Raw genomic sequence first — 22,739 nt, forward strand, 5'->3', positions numbered from 1 at the left:
CCTTGGAGGAATTCCTTGCTGAACTGAGTTTTGGACCTTTTATTTTTGCTCAGTGGCCGAGGGATGGAGAAGTAGGTTGTCTTAGACACATGAAAGGTGAAGAAGCATTCTGTCCCAGCAGAGTTCAGGTGGGGCTGGTTGTCTGCTATTTGCATGACCAATGGACTTGTGTTGCTTTAGACATCTGTGTGCATGAATTCCTATCTTGTTCTATTTCTTTCCACTGATTGGGGAGTTTTTTTTTTTTGGCCAAACTGGGCCAAGTACCTACAGCGAGAGTTTCAGAAAGAGAGAGAGGAGAAAATCACATGTGTTTGTGGGATGGAGGAGGAAAGATGTTCCCTGGATTCTTGCCCCCAAGGAGTGATGTTGATCCTGGGTGGGGTGGATGAGAATAGTTAGAAAACCCAGCTGACAGATTTGTTTTCATGAGGGATTTTGTGTGATCTATGGACTTAAACAGGATTTTTTAGGACCTTGGCTCAAAGGAGTATACATAGCAGTGGAAGGGGCATTCTTTGTGCCTCGGCTTAGAGCCCAGCTCCCTTCTGGTACCTTGGTGAATCTTTGAGGCCACCTTTGGGTTAACACCAGCTTCTGTGGGGGTATATAACTAATGCAGTTTGAGTAAATGTTAAATGCAGTTGAAATAAGATTTCGTGTTAGGCTGCTCAGGGCACCTGTCTCCTTGTTGGTCGCCATGCCTGATTTGATGACCTGCTGGCTAGCCTGTATGCCCATTCTTCTCTATCATTCTGTCTGAGACTTGAGATCATTGACAAATTCAAACTGCTGCAGTAAGAGGAAGTTTCTGGGGCTTGTACTGTCCAGAGTGTGTGTTCTGAGATTCGACAGACCCAGGCTTCATTTGATTGCCGTGTGACTTTGGGGAACTTTTTTTTTTCCCTCTCTCAGCTTTGGTTTTCTCACTGGGAAATGGGAATGATAAGATTGTGGTGAGGATTTAAGGGAATCAGAGATCTGAAGGGTTTGCACAGCTCGACAGTCAATAGCTTATGGTATTGCTGTTTATTTTACATTAGTCATCTTAGTGTGCGAATTGGAATCCACTTACTCTTGCAGAGTATATGCTTTTCTGTATCAGTTGGTAGAACTCAACTCACTCCCTGCCCACACGTTGTATGAGGGAGGCTGCTGTCACTTCATTTATGAAGAGACTGAGGCCCAAAAGGGTGAAGTTTGTTTCCTCAGCTCAGAGAGCTGGACTGAGATATGGCAAGTGAGCATTTCTGAGTAACTGGTCCAGAGAACTTCTTTGTGCCAACATCACTGGCTCATGGCAGCAGTTAAAAACATGTATCACACACACACACAAATGCCTATCTCTCCCTTGGTTACAGACACACAGGTGGGTGGAACATCACATATGAGGTGTGTTTTTATTTTCATTGAAGTATAGCTGATTTACAATGTTGCATTAACACAGCAAAGTGATTCAGTTATTTATCTATCTCTATATATCCATATTCTTTTTTAGATGCTTTTTTCCATTATACTTTATTACAAAATAATGAGTATAGTTCCCTGTGCTGTACAGTACATTCGTGTTGGTTATTTTATATATAGTAGTGTGTATATGTTAATCCCATTCTCCTAATTTATCTCTCTCCCTGCTTTCCTCCTTGGTAACCAGAGTTTTGTTTTTTATGTCTATGGGTCTATTTCTCTTTTGTATATGAGTTAATTTGTATCATTTTTTTTAGATTGCACATATAAGCCATGCAATATGATATTCATCTTTTCTCTGTCTGACTTACTTCACTCAGTATAATAATCTCTAGGTCCATCCATGTTGCTGCAGGTGGCATTATTTTCCTCAATTTTATGGCTGAGTATAATAGGTTTTGATCAGCTAGTTTCTCAAGGTCTTGCTTAGATCTTCATGGACTTGAAAGTTTGCATAAGGTGTGACTCTCAGGCAGCAGGCTTCCTTACATGCATCAGGCAGGGCAGCTCTCTGAGGTGTCTGCAGAGTCTGTCAGCCTTGGGGGAGAGGTTGGGCAGAGCTGACATCCAGAGATCACTTCTCACAGGCGTTCCTTCATTCATGGCAAGCCCACTGCCATCATCACACTTTGCAGATGAGGAAACGGCGCTGGGGAGATCACTCGTGCGCCGAGGGTAGTGACGGCTGGGCCTTGAACCCTGGCAGCCAGACTCCAGGCCTGCGCTCTCACCCTCTGTGCGGCCCTGGGGGGTGGCTGATGAGCACAGTTCATCAAAAACGCACTCTGAACCTACAGATGAAAGAGGAGGCCTGCAAACATGCAAAGGTTCCTTTGTGAACCGAATTGTGCTTTAGTTGTTCTCTGTGTCACAAAGAGCCACCATGAACTCCCAGGTCGTCTGCCCCGGCAAAGGGCTGATTTATGAGGATTTGCTCAGCTCTAACCAGCTGGTTAACGACAGGACGCTTTTAACGTTTCAAGGGGAGGAAGTGAGTAAATAGGCATTGAGAGTGAAGCTGGCCAAGTCGCTGGGGTTGGCTGGATGGTGAATTCAGTTGAAAGAAGTTTTGACACACAATGCTGACATCGCTAGACCCAGTTTTGAACCAGGGCTGTGCTGTGCCTAGTCTCGCTCAGTTGTGTCCAACTCTCTGCGTCCCCATGGACTATAGCCCACCAGGCTCCTCTGTCCATGGGATTTTCCAGCAAGAATGCTGGAGTGGGCTGCCATGCCCTCCTCCAGGGGATCTTCCCAACCCAGGGATTTACTCCAGGTCTCCCGCATTGCAGGTGGATTCTTTATCATCTGAGTCACCAGGAAAGCACAAGAATACTGGAATGGGTAGCCTATCCCTTCTCCAGGGCATCTTTCCAACTCAGGAATCAAACCAGGGTTTCTTGCATTGCGGGTGTATTCTTTACCAATTGAGCTACCAGGGAAGCCCATTTTGAACCAGAGTACTGAGTAAATGAGAGCCAGAAAATCAGAATTTGAGGGTCAGTTCTCCATTTCTCACGGAGAAGAGCCATCCAAAGAAATATCCGTGTGTATTATTGGGAGTGGGGGAGGTTATGTGATTTAGGTGGACTAAGTCAGATGGAAAAGGAAAACTAGTTGCCCAGATAGTAACAAGTGATGCACACCCTTAATTCATTTTAAATTTGATAAAATTACTATGTGAAGTGTTTGAACAATTAGAAGATTTATATTTTATATTATATCCTACTAATTCCTTGTGCATATTTACAAGCCTTTTATCCCATAGAATATAAGAAACTATTCTACATTTAATTTTATTTTTTCAGTTCTATACAATAAGGCAATACTTTACATTGCCTTTTTTGTCCTTAAGAAGAAATGCAAAATTAGAATGTTTTTGCAGAATTAGCTTAGTGGGCCAAGATTTCTATAATCCTTCAGTATGTCTTAGAAATAGAAGCCATGAGGCAGTGGTCAAGTGTATGTCCAGTATGTGTGTGTGCTCAGTCACTTATTTGTGTCTGACTCTTTGCAATTCCCATGGACTGTAGCCCACCAGGCTCCTGTGTCCATGGGATTTGCCAGGCAAGAATACTGGAGTGGGTTGCCATTTCCTCCTCCAGGGGATCTTCCTGCAGGGATCGAACTGACGTTTTCTGCAGCTCCTGCATTGGCACGTGGATTCTTTTCCACTGAACCATCTGAGAAGCCCTATATCCAGGATATAATGACCCTGAATATAATGTTATAAGAACCAAAATGAAATGAACATGTTCTTCTTTAGTCCTTAGGCTCTCATAACCCTCACTTTTCTCCCTTGTCTCCCCTGGGTCACTTCCACACTGGAGGAAACACTGAGCCTTCCTGAGGGTCATTGGCTGTATTTTTATTGATGCTCCTAAAGAATTCCCGAAGGTTTTCCTGCTTTTGGGGAATCTGTGACTCAGAAAATCCTTTTTGATCATAAGAGAAGCCAGTCTTTTGGCAGGCCTATTTGGGGATGCAAGTGAGGAAAGGGAAGGAGAACTGGAAAATACAGGGGGGGAAAAAAGGTGGGAGACTATGAGAATGTTTATTTGCTTCTAAATCAGAATAAATGGGCAGCTTTCTGCCAAAGCAAACAGACTACAAATTCATTACCCAGCTCCGTGCAGGATGCTCATTCATTCATTACTCTAGATTGATTGCAGAGACTAAGTACGAGTGCAATTTTAGACATCCCTTTTCAGAAATGAGAGCCAGACCTGAGCCTTAGAAGTAACTTTGGGACTTCTCTGGTGGTCCAGTGGGTGAAACTGTGCTCCCAGGGTGGGGGACTCAGGTTCGATCCCACAAGCTGCAACTAAGACCCAGCACAGTCAAAATAAATAAATATTTAAAAATAAATAAAAAATATTAAAAAAAAGAAGGAAGTAACTTCAAGTTGCTTAGGATGTGATGGAAGGAAAGAGAGAGAAAAGCTCTCAGTGTATCTCAGACTTTTCAATTGATTTCTTTAAAACCGTCTTGCCCGTGTATCTGTCCAGGGCAGCTCCTGAGCCCAGCCTGGTGCTCATGAAGGGCTCCATTTTCTCCAGATGAGGCTGACATTTCATAAGCCTCTTTGGGACATCTACCCGCTGCAACATGCAAAATAAAAATATAAGACATTAACAGTAAATGATGGTTTGTGTTGGCTTTACTCCAGAGAAAATCTCAGGTCTGCCACTGGAGGCTCTTCTGTTCTTCCTGGGCAGCTTGTGGGAAGCCCAGGTCAGAGGATGGACTGGGAGAGCTGGGATATCTCAGTGCTGTTCGTCTCCACTGCACACGCTGCTTAGACACAGAGCCTTTAAGGCTGTGACCAAGGAAGGGGCATCAAGAATGGGTGCAACTCATACATTTACCTGGATGTGTGATGCTTTTGAGACCATTTCCTCCCTTCATCCTATTAAATGTTTAATACTTTTTCATTTTACCATCTAATTCTGCTGGTTGGTAGAAATTCCAGCCTCCCAAACTCTCCAACTCTGGGGACACGCCATGGTGACTGCCATGATTCTTCTTCCTCTCCTCTTCCACAGGCTATGGGAAGGCAGGCCGGGGAGCTGGCTGAAGTGAGATCTTTGAACTGAAGCAGCGTGTGTGAATCCTGCAGAAACACACTCCCCTCCATGTTTGGAGCAGGTCACATGGTTTTATTCTTAGAGTCAGTGTGAGGGCACAGTCTGTTCAACTTTTATGGGTGGAAAATGCATCCTCCTCACCTACCCTCCCTGCCAGAAAAGCATCATTAAAATGTAAGAGAGAATTTTTGGTAGAAACAATGAAACCAGATCATGTCCCAGTCTTTGGTCCTTTCTTTATTCTCCCCTGTATCTTCACTGTCAACATGGATAATAAATGGCACATGTTTTCTGCATACCCTTAGAAGGAATGCCTTTGAAAGAAAGCTTTGGAAACTGTGTAAAACTTGTGTGTTTGTGAGAAGCCCCGAATTCCAGGGCCCTTGATCCTCACTTCTCTGCTCTTTATCTCATTAAACTTTTTGTGTCCTATGTGGGCTAAATCGCTCTGTTTTGTCTGACTCTTTGCGACCCCATGGACTGTGGCTCTCCAGGCTCTTTTGTCCATGGGATTCTCCAGGCAAGAAGACTGGAGTGGGTTGCCATGCCCTCCTCCAGTGTATCTTCCCAACCCAGGGATCGAACCTGCATCTCTTATTTCTTCTGCATTGGCATGCCGGTTCTTTACCACTCATGCCACCTGGGAAGCCCTTTATGTCCTGTGGCACATAATTATAGCTTTCTAATAACAAATCAGTACTTAATGCAGAAAATATTGAAAACATAGCTAAAGAAAACAAAATTCATCCTTACCATGACTCACATGTGGGAAAAATGAACATTTTAGTGTATTTCTTCTAGTCTTTTTTTCTACACACATGTGTTTATCACAGGGCTTCAACATGGTGACGTAGGAGTTAGAAATTCTCCTATTTTATTCCTTAAATACTTGGACTCACTCTCTCCTTCTCAGTTCTCCTTATAGGAAAGGATTTTCAATGGCTTGAAGTTTCACTTAGGAGGGAGGTTCTGCCCCTTACTGAAGACAAAAATGTGCCCCTTAGTGACACCCATAGCATAATTATTTCTACCATAGAAAAGTCCGTTAAATCACATCTCACCCAGACTTCTGAACCATCTTTGAAAATTTTGCAATCAATGCAGTCTGACACTTAATAGGAGCAAAGGTGAAAAGCAGGGCAGAGCGAACTGTTAATACAATGCCCAGAGCTACTCAGGGTCAGGAGAGCTGGGAAGTGGTGTGAGTTGGCAAGGGGAAGACACTGTGGCTTTTATAGAACTGTGCCATTGCACATAGCATGATTAATAAATAGCTGTGTGCTGAGTCAACTGAGTCGTTGCTGCAGGGAAGAGAAACAAATGAATCCTCACAGGTTATATTTTGTCTGGGGAGTGAGGGTTAAACTGGGCATGAACTCACAGAATGTCTAATACCTCCTTCCCACCCCCAAGGGGAATTTAGGAAAGAAGAGAAATGCCCAAGCAAATACTTGATGGTGGCAATTGCAGGGAGAGTTCTGGCATTTCTTTTCTTTACTGCTAACTTGTATTTCAGAAAGACCAAGGGCTTTCTTAAAGGGCCAGTAAGCCCTGTACATAAGAACTATATCTAAGAAATTGCACTGGGACTATAATATTTAAGCTTGAAACAGCTCTGCAAAGACACATTTATTTCTAAATTAAACATTCTTTTAAAACATTAAGAAAATTTTTTATTGGAAATAGTTGCTTTACAATGTTGTGTTACTTTCTGCTGTACAGCAAAGTGAATCAGCCATAGTATACATATATTCCATTTTTTGGATTTCCTTCCCATTTAGGTCACCACAGAGCCTTGAGTTGAGTTCCCTGAGCTATACAGTAGATGCTCATTAATTATCTATTTTATGCATAATATCAATAGTGTATATATGTCAATCCCAGTCTCCCAATTCATCTCCACCCCTTCTGTGGAATGGATAAAGGAGATGTGGCACATACATACAGTGGAGTATTACTCAGCCATAAAGCTTTTTTTTTTTTTTAAATTTTAGAAAAGAATTAGGACATAGAGAATTTAAAAACTCTCATCATCGACTTTTTGACAATAACCAGCACTGCTAATACTCTTTTATACACTTCTGCCCTTTCTGCTCCCAGCTCTTTTTCTCTTTGCTTTGTGGATATTTTTAATCTCTTACTGTGGTCATTGTAAAGTGAACTTTACATTGTAAAGTATGCAGCTTTGAAAAGTAAAAGTGGCTTAGCCGTGTCCGACTATTTGCGACCCCATGAACTGTAGCTCACCATTCTCCACTGTCCATGGAATTCTTCAGGCAAGAATACTGGAGTGGGTAAACATTCCCTTCTCCATGGGATTTTCCTGACCCAAGGGTCGAACCCAGGTCTCCTGCATTATAGACAGATTCTTTACTCTCTGAGCCTCCAGGAAGCCCCTTGTCTTATAAATCATGTTTCAGTGAACATCTTTGTAGCTAACTAAGTCTTTGCCTGGAACCTAAATTACTCCTTTGGGTACGCATCCAGCAAGAGCAGGATTTGGTAAAGTGGTATATATATTTAAGATGTGTCACAGGGCACCACACTGATGTACAGAGATGTGGGTATACAACATGTACTACTTTTACACACTGATAGTAATGTTTTACTCAGCCTTTATGAACACTTCCTGATTTGATGTCAAGGCAAAACTACAAAGCACTACTATATTTCAATTTTTACTTTTTTCATTATATAATGAAATGAAAAACTAGTTTTCATTTTCTAATTGCACACTTAAATCTCTTCTTCAGTGAATTGGCTCTTCATGTCAGTTCCACACTCATCTCCTCCAAATTTTGGGAGTTCTTTTTGTTATAGAGTAACATTAAAATTTTTTAAATTGAAATTTAGTTAATTTACCATAGTGTGTTTCAAGTATACAGCAAGGTGGTTCAATTATACATACACATACAGACACACACAAATTTTTTCAGATTCTTTTCCATTATAGGTCATTTTAAGATGCTGAGTATAATTCCCTATGCTGTATGGTAGGATCTTGTTTGCCTAGTTTATAAATAGTAGTGTGTATAAGTTAATTCCCAGACTCCTAATTTATTTCCCCCACTCTGCTATCCCCTTTTGTAGCTGTAAGTTTGTTTTCTGTTTGTGAGTCTATTTCTGTTCATTTTTTTAGATTCCATATGTAGGTGATATATGATATTTGTCTTCCTCTGAATAATTTAATATGATAATCTCTAGGTCCATCCACTTTGCAAATGACATTATTTCATTTTTATGGCTGAGTAGTATTCCATTTGTCTATCTATCTATATCATCTTCTTTACCTATTCCACTGTTGATGGACATTATTTAGGTTGCTTCCATGTCTTGGCTATTGTAAATGGTGCTACAGTGAACACCGGGGTGCCTGTATCTTTGAATTATGGTTTTCTCTGGATATATGCCCAGGAGTGGGATTGCAGAATCATATGGTAACTCTATTTTTAGTTTTTTAAAGAACCTCCATACTGTTCTCGAGTAATGTTGTTTAATATCTGGCAGACATTTGAATACATTTGCATTAGGCTACATAAAATACACAGCTGCAAGTTTCATATTTAAGAAAGGTAAGAGCACTTGTGAATGGGAGTGCAAGAGACAAACCTGAAGAAGAGAACATTTAGGAACTGTCTGGAAGTTTTTAGAACTGATGCTTAAACACATTTTCCTAAAAGAAATATGCATGTAGAAAAGTGCTCATATCATAAATTATACAGTTCAGTGATTTTCACAAACCAAACGTATGTGTGAAACCGGCACCAAGCCCTTGAAACAGATGGTCACCAGCATCTTAGAGCCTGCGTATCTGACTTATCAGCATGGACTAGTTGTAGCTGTTTTTGTACTTTACAGATTTATTACTTGGCTTCTCCTTTCTTGCTCTATATTGTATTTACAGGATTCATTCACATGTCGTGTAGTTCATTCACCTTGTTTTGTGGTGAATGTGCCACAGTTTATGAATCCTTCCTACCGCTGATGGGCGCTGGCAGTTTTGAATGTTTGGTTACAAATGGTGCTTCTATATATATTCTAGTACCTGTGTTTCAGCACACTTGGTGTTGGGAGTACAGCTGGCATTTTAACAAACTTTCATGTGTCCACATCCTTCTTTTGTCTTCTCCACCTACCTCTCTTAAGCCAAGTACAGAACAGCACAGACTTGAAATGAATGTTTTTCTGTTTTGTCTTTTCTTGTATTCACCCTTTTAGTAAGGATGCGAGTAATGAAGTTCTGTTAACAAGATACTGATATAAATTGTGGATAATGACTGTTGGCTTCAGCCTGGGCTCTCATCTCTCTGTGAAGCGTTACATTTTCCATCCTGTTATTTTCTTCTTCATCAGTTCTTGACTTATTCTAGTAAAGGGAAGGTTCAAATTGCCTGAAGAGGAAAGAGTTTTTTAATGTATTGGTCTTACAAGCAACCTTTCTTGGTTTACTAGTTTAATGAAAACCACATCTTTGGGGCAAGGCCATGTGCATGCATGAGTTGAGGTTGAGATGTCCCAAATCAAGATCACACTGCTGTGTGATCTTCTGGTAGAATTAAATAAAAGGCATTAAAAAAATTTATAGCCGCCTTTTACCAGCTTTATGTCTGATTTTTTTTTTTTTTTCTCTCTCTAGATTCTTTGGCTGACATGAGTTTTGAAGTTCTGCCATATTCACTTATCAGCCTGTGGCAAATGCAGTCCTACCAGAGTAAGATGAAAGGCTGAGAATTAAAAAAAAAAAAAAAAAAATCCATGTGCTACATAAAAATGGCCTATCCTTTTAAGGAATTGGCAGAGTTACTTTATTTCCACCACCCTTCACTTGCTGTCTCTCTCCCTCCTTTTATTTATCTGAATGTATGGAGAAAGGTTAAATTTTTTTTTTAAACCATTGTTCAATTTCTTTATTATTATTTTTGTTTATATCTTGGCCATGCTGCTTGGCATGCAGGATCTTAGTTCCCTGACCAGGGATCGAACCCGTGCCCCCAGCAGTGGAAGCGCAGCATCCTTACCACTGAACTGCCAAGGAATTCCTGAGAGAGGTTAAATTCTTAATTTGTTTTTGTTATTCTTCAACGCATCAATTTTATGTACAGTCATCAATACTTTCCAAAACCTGTCTAACCTGGTGACTCATTGTTTCAAGGCGGGCCAAATGTTTGTTGGTGTCTCCAATTTTATTGGTATCTCTATATACTATGAATCATTTTGTATCTCTGTCATCTATGTGACTAAATGTTCATCTCCACAGAAACTCCCTTGAAATGAAGATTGAACGCGTCAAAAATCTCAACCAAGTCTGTGATAGGGTAATTCATGCCTGGCTTTTCCTGCCCTTTGTCTGTTTGCTTATTTTCATTCTCCTTGCTTTAGTGTCCTCAATGTTTTATCTGCCACTCAAGGATACTATCCTTAAATTGATGAATAGCAAGATAAGATTCTTAATTGATAATCTAGCAACAGTTAAAAAAAAAAGTGAAATTGAAAGTTATTTCAATTTCAAGGGTTGTGTTTGACCCTTTGTGACCCCATGAACTGTAACCCACCAGCCTCCTCTGCCCATGGGATTCTCCAGGCAAGAATTCTGGGGTGGGTTGCCATTCCCTTCTCCAGGGGATCTTCCCAACCCAGGGAATGAACACAGGTCTCTTGCATTGCAGGCAGATTCTTTACCATTTGAGCCACCAGGGAAGCCCAGCAACAGTAAACGGGGGCTAAAAAATCAGAGCCAACGCCTGGCCAAAGGCTGCCATAGGTGACTCCCCTCTGTTGTTCACGCCCATTTGTCACCCCACCCTGACTTGGAGCTGTGTTTTCACTTTGGGCATCTTGTTTCTTGAGATCCTGTTGTCAAGGCCCACATGGACACCCCAGTGTCCTTTCTCCTGGGGCTTGATTCTAATCAGAGAGATGCTGCTACTGCCAGCCCTGGAAACAACATCACTATAAGACACTACCTGCAAGTCCCAACCCATTTATTCAATTATTTATTCCTCCCTAGAATGATGCTCTAGTGCCTGCGGTATGCTAGGCTGAAGAGATACCACAGATAACAAGACTCAGCCGATGCTCTCAAGGAACTTACCTTCTAGTGCTAGAGATGTACAAGTAAATAGCTTATCATAGAAAAGTGTGAGAAATGCCCTATAGACATTGGGTGGAGAGTGGAACAGCCTCAGAGGATGGGCAAGGAGAAGCCTGAAGGTGGTTTCTTCTCACTCGGAGCCCAGGAAGTTTGGGGTTGGTTGTGTAGAAAGTTGAATTTCCTGCAAGGTTTGTGAGCAGAGAAGCGACAGGTATTTCTAGAAGATTTTTAAGGATTGGAGTGAGGATTACCAGGACTTTTAACATTGCTTCAGTTTTCAGAAATCCCCGAAAAGTTTGCTTTGGCACTTTTGAAATTAAAATTGAATATGGTGACTTCCCTGGTGGCTCAGATGGTAAAGCATCTGCCTACAATGCGGGAGACCTGGGTTCGATCCCTGGGTCAGGAAGATCCCCTGGAGAAGGAAATAGCAACCCACTCCAGTACTCTTGCCTGGAAAATCCCATGGACATAGGAGCCTGGTAGGCTACAGTCCTCAGGGTTGCAAGGAGTCGGATACAACTGAGCGACTTCACTTTCTTTTCACATGCAATTTTAGGATTCACAAAGTTTATTTCTTAGTTCTTTGTATTTTCTTCTATGGGTTTTCTTTTTTTGATTGAGTTTTTCAGAATGTTAGGTGCTCAGTAATTTTGTGTAATCTACTTGTTCTCTTTTCAAGTAGCCTTTTAGGTGTTTTTCCCTGCAGTCAGCTGGGCAGAACGCAAAAGAAGTTCAAAACTTGGCATCACCAGTAACTAGATTTCAATGAGCCTAGACCTAGGCCTGGCATAAGTAGGGAAGGAGACCATCCCCTCTGCCTCCTGCCCCCCTCTCCACTCCACCCCACCCCCATCATATACTAGCAGTGTGTCTTGATTTAATGACATGATACATTGTATAGCATTTTATTAGCATTGTATAGCATCATATAGGAAACATTTTATATTTTCATGACTGGTCACTGAAATTAACCTATTTCATGACCTCTGCTTTCTCATTTTCCAGGGTTTATGTGGAAAAATGATTCCGTATTTGTGTTTTAGGAATATGTATTTATGAGGGGATATTTTTAAAAGTAATTAAATAAAAGTCCTCCCAGCCCCCATGAAATCCTTGATGCTTTTGCAAATTATTTTAACTTATAAAACCTTCAAATATAACACATAGCAAGATAGTTCAAATTGGATGAACAAGTATTTTATGAAAACTTTTGGTGGTTTCTGTGGTTTCTATAGTAGGGTTGTGCTAAAAGCAAAGATTTTTCTATTGATTTACTATATCTTTCAGAAACTGCAGTCTGTGAATAAGTTTTAATTCTTTCATCATTTCATTACTGCTTTCTTGCACTAATAAAACTGCTCCTAGAATGTAGAGTTTCATTGCATAATCTAAACCTTTTTTAGATTTCTTAAATGCATTGTAACACGGAAGTATATAACCATATTAAAACACCACTTTTCAAAACTTTGTAGTGTTAGTGTATGTATAGGATTTTTTAGTGATTATTTTTTGTTTATCCTATTCAATTAGAACTTACCTTTTTACATGTACTTTGACGTTTCACCTCACAATGAATTTCAGGTTCATCCAGGTAGGCCCATTAAATGAATTTACAAAGTCCTGGAATATTCACATTTTGGAGTCATTCAAATTTATTTATTTATTTGAAGTATAGTTGATTTTACAATATTGTGTTGGTTTCAAGCATATAGCAAAGTGATTCAGTTATATGCATATATATATATATATAACATATATATGTTTAATTTAATTAAGTTTATAAACTTGCTATGTTTCAGTCAGTCAGTCAGTCAGTCAGTTCAGTCACTCAGTCGTGTCCGACTCATTGCCACCCCATGAATCACAGCACGCCAGGCCTCCCTGTCCATTACCAACTCCCAGAGTTCACTCAGACTCACGTCCATCGAGTCAGTGATGCCGTCCAGCCATCTCATCCTCTGTCGTCCCCTTCTCCTCCTGCCCCCAATCCCTCCCAGCATCAGGGTCTTTTCCAATGAGTCAACTCTTCGCATGAGGTGGCCAAAGTACTGGAGTTTCAGCTTCAGCATCATTCCTTCCAAAGAAATCCCAGGGCTGATTTCCTTTAGGATGGACTGGTTGGATCTTCTTGCAGTCCAAGGGACTCTCAAGAGTCTTCTCCAACACCAGAGTTCAAAAGCATCAATTCTTTGGCACTCAGCTTTCTTCACAGTCCAACTCTCACATCCATACATGACCACTGGAAAAACCATAGCCTTGACTAGATGGACCTTTGTTGGCAAAGTAATGTCTCTGCTTTTCAATATGCTATCTAGGTTGGTCAAAACTTTCCTTCCAAGGAGTAAGCGTCTTTTAATTTCATGGCTGCAGTCACTATCTGCAGTGATTTTGGAGGCCAAAAAATAAAGTCTGGCACTGTTTCCACTGTTTCCCCATCTATTTCCCATGAAGTGATGGGACCGGATGCCATGATCTTCATTTTCTGAATGTTGAGCTTTAAGCCAACTTTTTCACTCTCCTCTTTCACTTTCATCAAGAGGCTTTTGAGTTCCTGTTCACTTTCTGCCATAAGGGTGGTGTCATCTGCATATCTGAGGTTATTGATACTTCTCCCGGCAATCTTGATTCCAGCTTGTGCTTCTTCCAGCCCAGCATTTCTTATGATGTACTCTGCATATAAGTTAAATAAGCAGGGTGACAATATACAGCCTTGACGTACTCCTTTTCCTATTTGGAACCAGTCTGTTGTTCCATGTCTAGTTCTAACTGTTGCTTCCTGACCTGTATATAGGTTTCTCAAGAGGCAGGTCAGGTGGTGTGGTATTCCCATTTCTTTCAGAATTTTCCCCAGTTTATTGTGAGCCACACAGCCAAAGGCTTTGGCATAGTCAATAAAGCAGAAATAGATGTTTTTCTGGAACTCTCTTGCTTTTCCCATGATCCAGCGGATGTTGGCAATTTGATCTCTGGTTCCTCTGCCTTTTCTAAAACCAGCTTGAACATCAGGAAGTTCACGGTTCACGTATTGCTGAAGCCTGGCTTGGCGAATTTTGAGCATTACTTTACTAGCGTGTGAGATGAGTGCAATTGTGTAGTAGTTTGCGCATTCTTTGGCATTGCCTTTCTTTGGGATTGGAATGAAAATTGACCTTTTCCAGTCCTGTGGCCACTGCTGTTTTCCAAATTTGCTGGCATATTGAGTGCAGCACTTTCACAGCGTCATCTTTCAGGATTTGAAATAGCTCAACTGGAATGCCATCACCTCCACTAGCTTTGTTTGTAGTGATGCTTTCTAAGGCCCACTTGACTTCACATTCCAGGATGTCTGGCTCTAGGTCAGTGATCACACCATCGTGATTATCTTGGTCGTGAAGATCTTCTTTGTACAGTTCTTCTGTGTATTCCTTATTATTATGTTTAATAAGTTTTAATTATTTTTTCAGATTCTTTTCCGTTATAGATTATTGTAAGATATTGAATATAATTTCTCATGCTCCGTACTGGTTCTTCTTTTTTATCTGTTTTATTTATAGTACTATGTATCTGTTAATCCCAAGCTCCTAATGTATCCTTCTCCTCTCCTTTCCCATTTGGTAACCATAAATTTGTTTTCTGTGTTTGTGAATCTGTTTCTGTTTTGAAAATTGGTTCACATTCAAACTTAAAGAATAGAAAAAGACAGGTACACAAAGTTTGCTTGCAAGAGTGAGTGGAAGATAGTGTGAAGCATCAGTACAGAGAGGAGGCTATTAAATTGGCCAAAGGACAGTTCTTGGAAACCTTACAGACAATTCAGGAGTCAAGTGCAAACCATAGAAGGTCAAGAAAAAGAAAAAAAAAAAAAAAAAAGAAAAAGAGACACCGAGGAGACTTCCCTGGAAGTCCAGTGGTTAAGACTTTGCCTTCCAGTGCAGGGGGCGTGGGTTCGATCCCTGGTCCGGGAGCTAAGATCCCACACACCTCATGGCCAAAGAACCAGAACACACACACAACAGAAGCAGTATTGTAACAAATTAAAGACTTTAAAAAGGTCCACATCAAAAAAAAAAAAAAAAGAGAGAGAGAGACACTGGGGTCAGGAGAGTTTAGAATTTGCTCAGTGATATGACAGATACAGAAGAGAGACGGTGTATTGGATGGAGGTGGTGTTGGGTCCAACAAAGATATTGTTAGAGAAAATTTGAATCAAAAAGAGGCGAGCTGGTGATGAGGATGCGCACTCCTTGCTGGCACTGGGAGGGGTGTGACAGTGAAGGCTGAGCTGGTGGAGCACTCTAGTGTGGGGAGACAAGGAGCCGAATGAGAGGACAGGCAAGTGCACAGAGATACATACCTGTCTTGGTTTTATTCAGAGTAATTTATGAAGCCCTTGGCGAGGAAGACTATGGCTCCCTCTTATAGAAAGAGGTCAGTATTGCATAGAATCAGTGTTTGGATGGCAGATCTGAAATTTGTGAATACTGCTGTTATTGGATAGATTGGTGGTGTAGCTTTGAAGATTAGTTTGAAAATGTAAAAAAAAGTGCTTCCTTCTTCCTTTTATGGACCATGCCTCCCTAGAAGTCCAGAGCCAATAATGCATAGGAAGGAAGACAAATAAAAATGACCTTCCTTGCTGTGTGAGGCTGGCTGCTTGAGAGCCCAGGAGAGGCCGCTTCTCCCTGGCTTAAATTTGCAGTGGTTGCTAACATTCTGTTGAATGAACTGTGAGATGCGTTCACTTTATGGGGAGGGGATGTTACATTTGCTAGCTGGACCATACGAGAATTTTTTTCCTTTCCTTACAAATGATAGAATAGACTAAAGAGACCCAATAGAATTAATAAAATTGTCAAGCACAATAAAAATGCCTGGATTATGTGTCTTGGTTGCTGTTTCCTCCAACTCTTCTTGAGGGCTTTAGTAGAGCTGGACCCAGCCATGAAAGGAGGATGGAAGAATTTTTATCTGAATGGCTTGGCAGGAAACGTCAGGTTTTTCTGCCAAGAAATCGGAATTTCCACTTGTGTCAGCAAGATGTGAATTAAAAAAGAAGGAAAAGTGCAAAAAGAAATAAACAAAAACCACACAGGTGCCTTTAAACCCAAGGTGCAAGATTTTGGAGTCTCAAAGTCATGATTAATACTGTGCTGTTGAGTTGAATGTATCCCCGAGGGGTTAGGGGGAGGTTGACCAGCATCTTTGAAAGTTTGAAGTGCAGAGGAGACTCAGCTAAGACTTTCTCAAACCGGATCTTGTCCAAACCTCCTTCAAGAACGTCTGCCTGATGTATGTGCCCACATCTAACAGCTAAAGAAACTCCCTTTCCTATTCAGTAGCCTCCCCTGACACTGACTTAACCGTTCATTGGTCCACTTCACCAACCCTGTGTCAAGGATGGAGACTTAGATGTGGGTGCATCCATATGCATCCAGTGTGGATAATGGCTGATCTTGACCAGTTTGCATTCTTTGTGTTGACTCGGTCAGCCCTAAACTTCCTGGATGCAATTCTTCACACAGGTTGCAGAAACACTCTCTCGGAACCCTGACTAAACTTGCTTTTGCCTTTTAAAAGCTATTTATTTTTATTTATTTATTTATTTGGTTATGCCAGGTCTTAGTTGCAGCATGCAGGATCTTTAGTTGTAGTATGTGAACTCTTAGATATAGGATCTAGTTCCCTGACCAGGGATCGAACCTGGACTTCTTGCATTGGGGGAGCATGTTGTCTTAGCCCCTGGGCCACCAGAGAAGTCCCCGCTTTTGCCTTTTGGTCAGGAGATTCCTCATGTGGTGAGAACAGGAAATCTCAAGACTGAATGCTTGTAGGTTTCTCCTCTACCCTTGTTAACAAAAATATTGATACATGCCAGTCTGGGTTGTCCTGCCTTCAAAAGCAGATCATTGTGGATTATATCTGGTTCAGCAGAAGGAACCTTCTCTTGTATTTAAAAGAGGCACATTGAGTAGCTTGATGTGGGAAATGGCCTCTGTCATCTTCAACTGCCGGGAGAGTGTGACACGTTTGACCAATATGTACTTATTTGTTTTGTGATTGTTTTGAAAAGAACAGAACTCAAACAACGGCAGACACACCTCAAGCTGGATAAGGAGACTGATCTTTAGTCACACCCATCTCAGATTGTATATTTAAAATTCATTATTTAACACTGAGAGAGGAAACACTCAGGAAATGTTTTCTATCTTTAAGCTTATGAGAAAGGCCAAAATCTACCTTTCCTTACTGTATAAATGGTCAGGTTTAGAATTATAGGGAACTAATTTGATTGCCAACTCACTGACTTGTGACTTTGGGGAACTTCATTTTTCTAAGCGAGCTTCCTTCATCTGTAAATGAAGGATGATATTAGTACCCACCTTAAGGTTCGGAAAACTCACTACTAGTGTTTTGAATGGTGCTGCTTTATTGTTGGCATGTGTGTCTCAGGTGTGCTTCATCAGTTCATTGATGGGTGTCCCCGAGCTGGCTAAATCAGGGGATGGCACACTTTTTCTGGAAAAGACTAGCTAGTAAATATTTTAGAATTTGCAAAGGCCCTTTGGTCTCTGTCATACCCAACTCGGCTCTTATAAGGAGAAAGCAGCCATAGACAATATGAAAATGAATAACCCTGGCTGGGTTCCCATAAGACTTTATTCATGGACACAGAAATTTGAACTTTACATACTTTTCATGTGTCGTGAAACATTCCTCTTCTTTTGATTTTTTTCAGCCTTTGAAAACTGTATAATCCAGTCTTAGTACACTGGCCATACAGAAAGAAAACAGGAAGTGGGTTTAAGATGCCAACAGTCATCCTAGGAGAATTTGCCTGATCATTTTTAGTAAACATTGCTCATGGAGAAACAGCACATGGATTGTTGGGAAGATTCAAGTATCTCAAGTCATTGTAGCAAACCAAGTAGAGAAGAGATTGATATTTTCTCTGCAAATTTCAAGTAGTCATACTTTGTAAATATTGTTTATGGGCCTGATCCAAGAGACATTTAAAAAGTAGGTGAAAGAGATGGCCAGTTAAATTATAGGTCATTAACTTGGATCCTCTTTCTGGTTGTGAAGCAGCAATTATTTGCTCCCAAGACATCTAGCCTGGCTCTTGGTGAATGTGCATAGTGGTTTGTTCCCTTACAGTTTTTTCTGTATAATCCCATCTTTTCGCCTAGGAATCTGTGAGAAGTTGGGTGGAATAGATTGGTGATGGCTTATTTTATATAAGGGGAAGCAGCAGCCCAGAGAAATTCTGTGACTTTGCCTGAAGTTCAACTGATGCAGCAATAGAATCAGCCTTGGAAACTCAGCCACTACCTCCCAACCCACTTACATCCCACCATCCTGCTTTGCACAATTATTAAACAGATAATGAGGAAATTAGTGCTGGTACCTGGCATTCATAAATGCCATAATTTATAAAGATCCTTATCATATTTTGTTTAACCCTCAGGAAATAACTGGCAAGTAAGCAGGGCAAGTTTTATTGTCTGCCTGTTAAGTGAGGCAACTGACAGTCTGGTATATTTTATAAGTTACTCAGGGTCACACACCAATAAAGCACTGGAGGCAAGTCTGGGCCTTAGGTTTTCTAACTTCTTTTATTATACCAAGCTGCCTTATTATATATATGATATGGCAGTTGATGTCATTAATATCTAAACATTAAAAAATAAATTGAAAAAGAAATAACACCCTGCCCTGGTTCCAGCCCCTGGCAGTGATTTTTAAGTAGAGGTTTGCATTATGAGAATTTTTTTTGCTTTCAGAGTGCTGCGTGTGCCTCCTGTAAAAGGTTGAATTAAATGCTTTTATTTTTGGTAAGTGGCCCATGTAAGTTTATTATTTATTTATTTTGGTACTTTTTGCTCCAGCTCCTTTGCCTAAATGAAGCACTGCTGCATTTTTATTGCATACCTCATCATTAAAAGAAATTGAAAAGACGCTTGTTAGTTTTAATATTGCATGGATGAAAATCTATCTGGCACTTTTAGGAACAGTTACGATTCCTAATAGTGCATTTTAAGAAGGAGTCTGGTTTTGTTCTCGATTAAGAAAAGAGAGAAGACTTTCTGAAATTTGCTATAATTTGATTATCATCTTTCTTGGGGAGAAGGTCTCTTGCTCAGTGTGACCCTGGTTTTATTGACTCATTCGGCATTCCTTTCCAGCCTGTGGGAGGGGAAGTATGCTCTGGGGCTGCATGAAGGACCTTTGGTTTGTTGGTAAATAACCCAAGCAAAGCTGCTTCCAAAGGCAAGTTTTCCTCTCTTCTCTATTAACCATATGCTTCTTTAACTATGGACATATGCCCCTTTCCATAAACTACATGCAGCTTTAACTGTTGGAGCTATTGTTAACTTGAACACAAACCAAAGACTCAAATGCCTTCTGGCATGTAAGTCTGTAATACAATCCGCCCAAAGATGGTGGTAAATATTCCTTTGCATAAATAGCTTTTCAGAATCTGGAGACACTGGATAACGGGTCACTTGATTACAGACTAAAGTAGCCTTTCCTGATAACTTTTATACGAAGGGATAGAATAATTTTAACACTGATCATCTTCATCTGTACCTCTAAAGCAACGCCAAGCAAATCAGTGTTCAGCTCTCAGGGCCTTTGTAGTGGACACTTTGCAGGGGTTAATCATCATTTATAATATTGATAGATAAGAAAGTCCTGCTGACTTGGCCACTTACCTGAAGGATGGCTTGAAGTGGGTTGTTTAGACTTATCAAGCCTCAGGGTATTTACCTGAATAACTGGGGTGCCAGAACTGCACACCTGGCAGACTGTGAGCAGCCAAAGGGATTAATGCCTTTGCACTTGGCGTATGACCTGGCTTTCCGTACAAGCTCAGTGAGTGTGAGAGTAGCCGTGCAGTAGCGATCATTTCTAATGCACTTTCCTTTTAAAAATTCTTTTATTTTTTCTAAAGCGCTTTTCTTTTGTACCTTTCAGGGGATGACCTGGCGAAAGCTGGTTTGGCAGGAAGGGACATTAGGGCATGTTAGGGATGTACTTGTTGGAAGGTACTTGTGTATAGTACAAAATAATTAAAAATAGTCCTATAACTTGAAGTAAGTGAATTTACATAAAGCCCAGTATCATTGTAAGCTGTCACTAATATGTGTAAAAATAGCCTAGCAAGCACTTATAGCTTTAAGAGGTGGGATAAATAGTTTAAAATAAGACTACAGGACTATAGGAGATAAAATAAGACTATAGGAGAGAAACTCATGGGATAATTTTTCAATGTATGTATACTTAATTTGGACTTCTCTAGAGAATTATTGTAAAGGTCATACTTAGGATAGAATTAAAACCAAGAGTAAAAGAAATCAGCTATTTCTGCACTCTAAAATTCTTGAGAAATACAGAACCATAAAGGAAAAACATTGCATAGAAATATTTCATGCTCTCTTGGTGCGTTTTTTAAAACTTAAAAAATGTATAGAAATAATTATATATTTGTTTTCCACCTTCCCCTCCTCCAAAAACTTGACTCCTTAAAGAACTTGAAAGCATAGTAGTCTGGTGGGTGAGTGGACTCTGAATCCCATTGCTGGCTCTGCCTCTTTCTGGCTGTGTTTTCTTGGATAAATAAACCTCAGTTTTTGTATCTGTATAATGAGAAGTACAAAAGTATTTGCCTCATAGGATTGGCATGTAACACCTTAGAAAAGTACTTAGTGCTCAGTAAAATTCTTTCCTATATTCATTAAAATCCTTGATTCACTGTATTTAATAACAATATTCCATCCTAAGATAATGGACTTTAATTTTGTTACCTAGTTTTCCATATTATAAATAACACTGTGATGAATATCCTTGAAAACAAATTGTCTTCTTTTCTATTTTTTTTTTCCCTTAAGATACAGCCTGGAAGTGGATTATGGAAATATTTAAATAGCGTGAGAAAGTGACTTGCCCTCCATATCCCCCTCTAACTCTCAGTATTACTGCTTTTGCAGTTTTACTGTAATATCCCTCATTGTTTTAGGTATAAGATTTATTGGCAAAGGTGGGTAAGTTCCTTTAGGGTAATAGCTAGTCTGAAGTGTGTAGCCAAACCTAGTCTGCTGCCTGTTTTTGTGCAGCACATGAACAAAGGATAGCTCTTTACATTTTTAAATGTGATGTGAAAATTACATAAATTCAGATTTCTGTGTTTATAAATGAAGCATGGGGACACCGCCATGCCTGCTTGCTTGTGGCGGCTTTCATGCTGCAGCAGGGTTTGGTGGATGGGAAGTTCCCAGACACATGCTTGAGGGCACTGCTGCTGCTGCTAAGGCGCTTCAGTCACGTCCAACTCTTCTGTGGCCGCACGGACTGTAGCCCACCGGGCTCCTCTGTCCATGGGATTCTTCAGGCAAGTATACTGGATTGGGTTGCCATGCCCTCCTCCAGGGAATCTTCCCGACCCAGGGATTGAACCCGTGTCTCTTACATCCCCTTCTTTGGCAGGTAGGTTCTTTAGCACTAGTCCACTTGGGAGGTCTTAGGGCATTGATCACAATTCAAATTTATTTTATATTTCTTGTCACTGAGTAAGGAAGTCCAAGAGCCAGATCTTTAAGTAGGAGCTTTAAAGACTGACTGCCTGGGTTCCAGGCTCTGCCCACCAAGCAGCTGTGTGTCCTGGGTAAATAGCCCACCTTCTGTCTGCCATAGTTTCCTCATCTGGCAAATGAGCAGAACAACAGTGTCTAATCAGGGTACAGTGAAGAGTAAAGCAAGACAGGCGAAGTCCTCTTGATCTCATAGTAAGCAAATATTAGCTGTATTTCACTGGTATGTGGTTAATGAATTTGAATTGGTCAGATGAATGAGACCAAAAAAAAAATTACTTGTATTTTGGAAAGGTAGATGAATTTTGTGTTTTATTTGTTTCCTTAATCACTTACTGGGACTTCTTGAGTATAAAAATACATTCCCCTGGCGTTGTGTCTGGAAAGTTAGAAAAAGGACAGAAGAAAGGTCTGGCTGTGTCCTGGTTCCCAGTCTCCTGTAGAGGCTGGGTGATTGGTGTCTGCCCTGTCCAGGTGGTCGGAGGAGAGGAGAGCAGCAGGGTACCAAAGCCTCCTGTCTTGTCTATGACCATCAACGTGGACTTTGGGGGAGTTTAGGTTTTGTGACCATTCCTGCTTTTACTCATAGTTTCTGAACCACTCCTGGAAAGTGTTTCCCAAAATTTCAGACTTTTGTGGCTAAGTAACTAGAAGTAGACTTAGCTCTATTAAAAGTGTGAAGAGTCAAAATGTGCTATTTTCATTTGGGTTTCTCAAATGCAAGTTTCATAGCTGAGGTCAAAGTGGGCAGTGGCTAGAGGGAGCTTCTGTGGTAGAAATCTGATCCAGGCAGCACCTGGCCTTGCCCAGAGGCTGAGTCAGCAGAGGTGAGCACCCTTGCGCCATCCCTAATCTGGTCCCAGTGGGGGTCAAGCCTCCAGCTCCTTTCTGTACAGTAATGATATTCTCTTGATATTTAAGTGTACTCTCCAGGAGGATCTGATTCCTGCCATAGAGTAAGCACGGTCTTTAAAATGTTATTAAAAATACAGTACCACCATATGCTCAGGCTTTCTTATTTCC

At 40.7% G+C, this 22,739-nt stretch overlaps 1 protein-coding gene across 6 annotated transcripts in view; it reads left to right on the forward strand.

Annotated features, from left to right (window-relative positions):
- GLI3 (GLI family zinc finger 3) overlaps positions 1–22,739 on the forward strand; it is a 318,757-nt gene that overhangs the window by 71,731 nt on the left and 224,287 nt on the right. For 3 of the 6 annotated variants that reach the window (XM_025291389.2, XM_025291388.2, XM_025291391.2), the window contains exon 3: positions 9,691–9,765. The exons of the other annotated variants lie outside the window; for them this stretch is intronic. In XM_025291389.2, the coding sequence (XP_025147174.1) occupies positions 9,691–9,765 (75 nt within the window). The remainder of the gene's footprint in view (positions 1–9,690; positions 9,766–22,739) is intronic. 6 annotated transcript variants of the gene reach the window in all.

Source organism: Bubalus bubalis, chromosome 8 (genome assembly GCF_019923935.1).
Source record: "Bubalus bubalis isolate 160015118507 breed Murrah chromosome 8, NDDB_SH_1, whole genome shotgun sequence".
Lineage (NCBI taxonomy): Eukaryota > Metazoa > Chordata > Mammalia > Artiodactyla > Bovidae > Bubalus > Bubalus bubalis.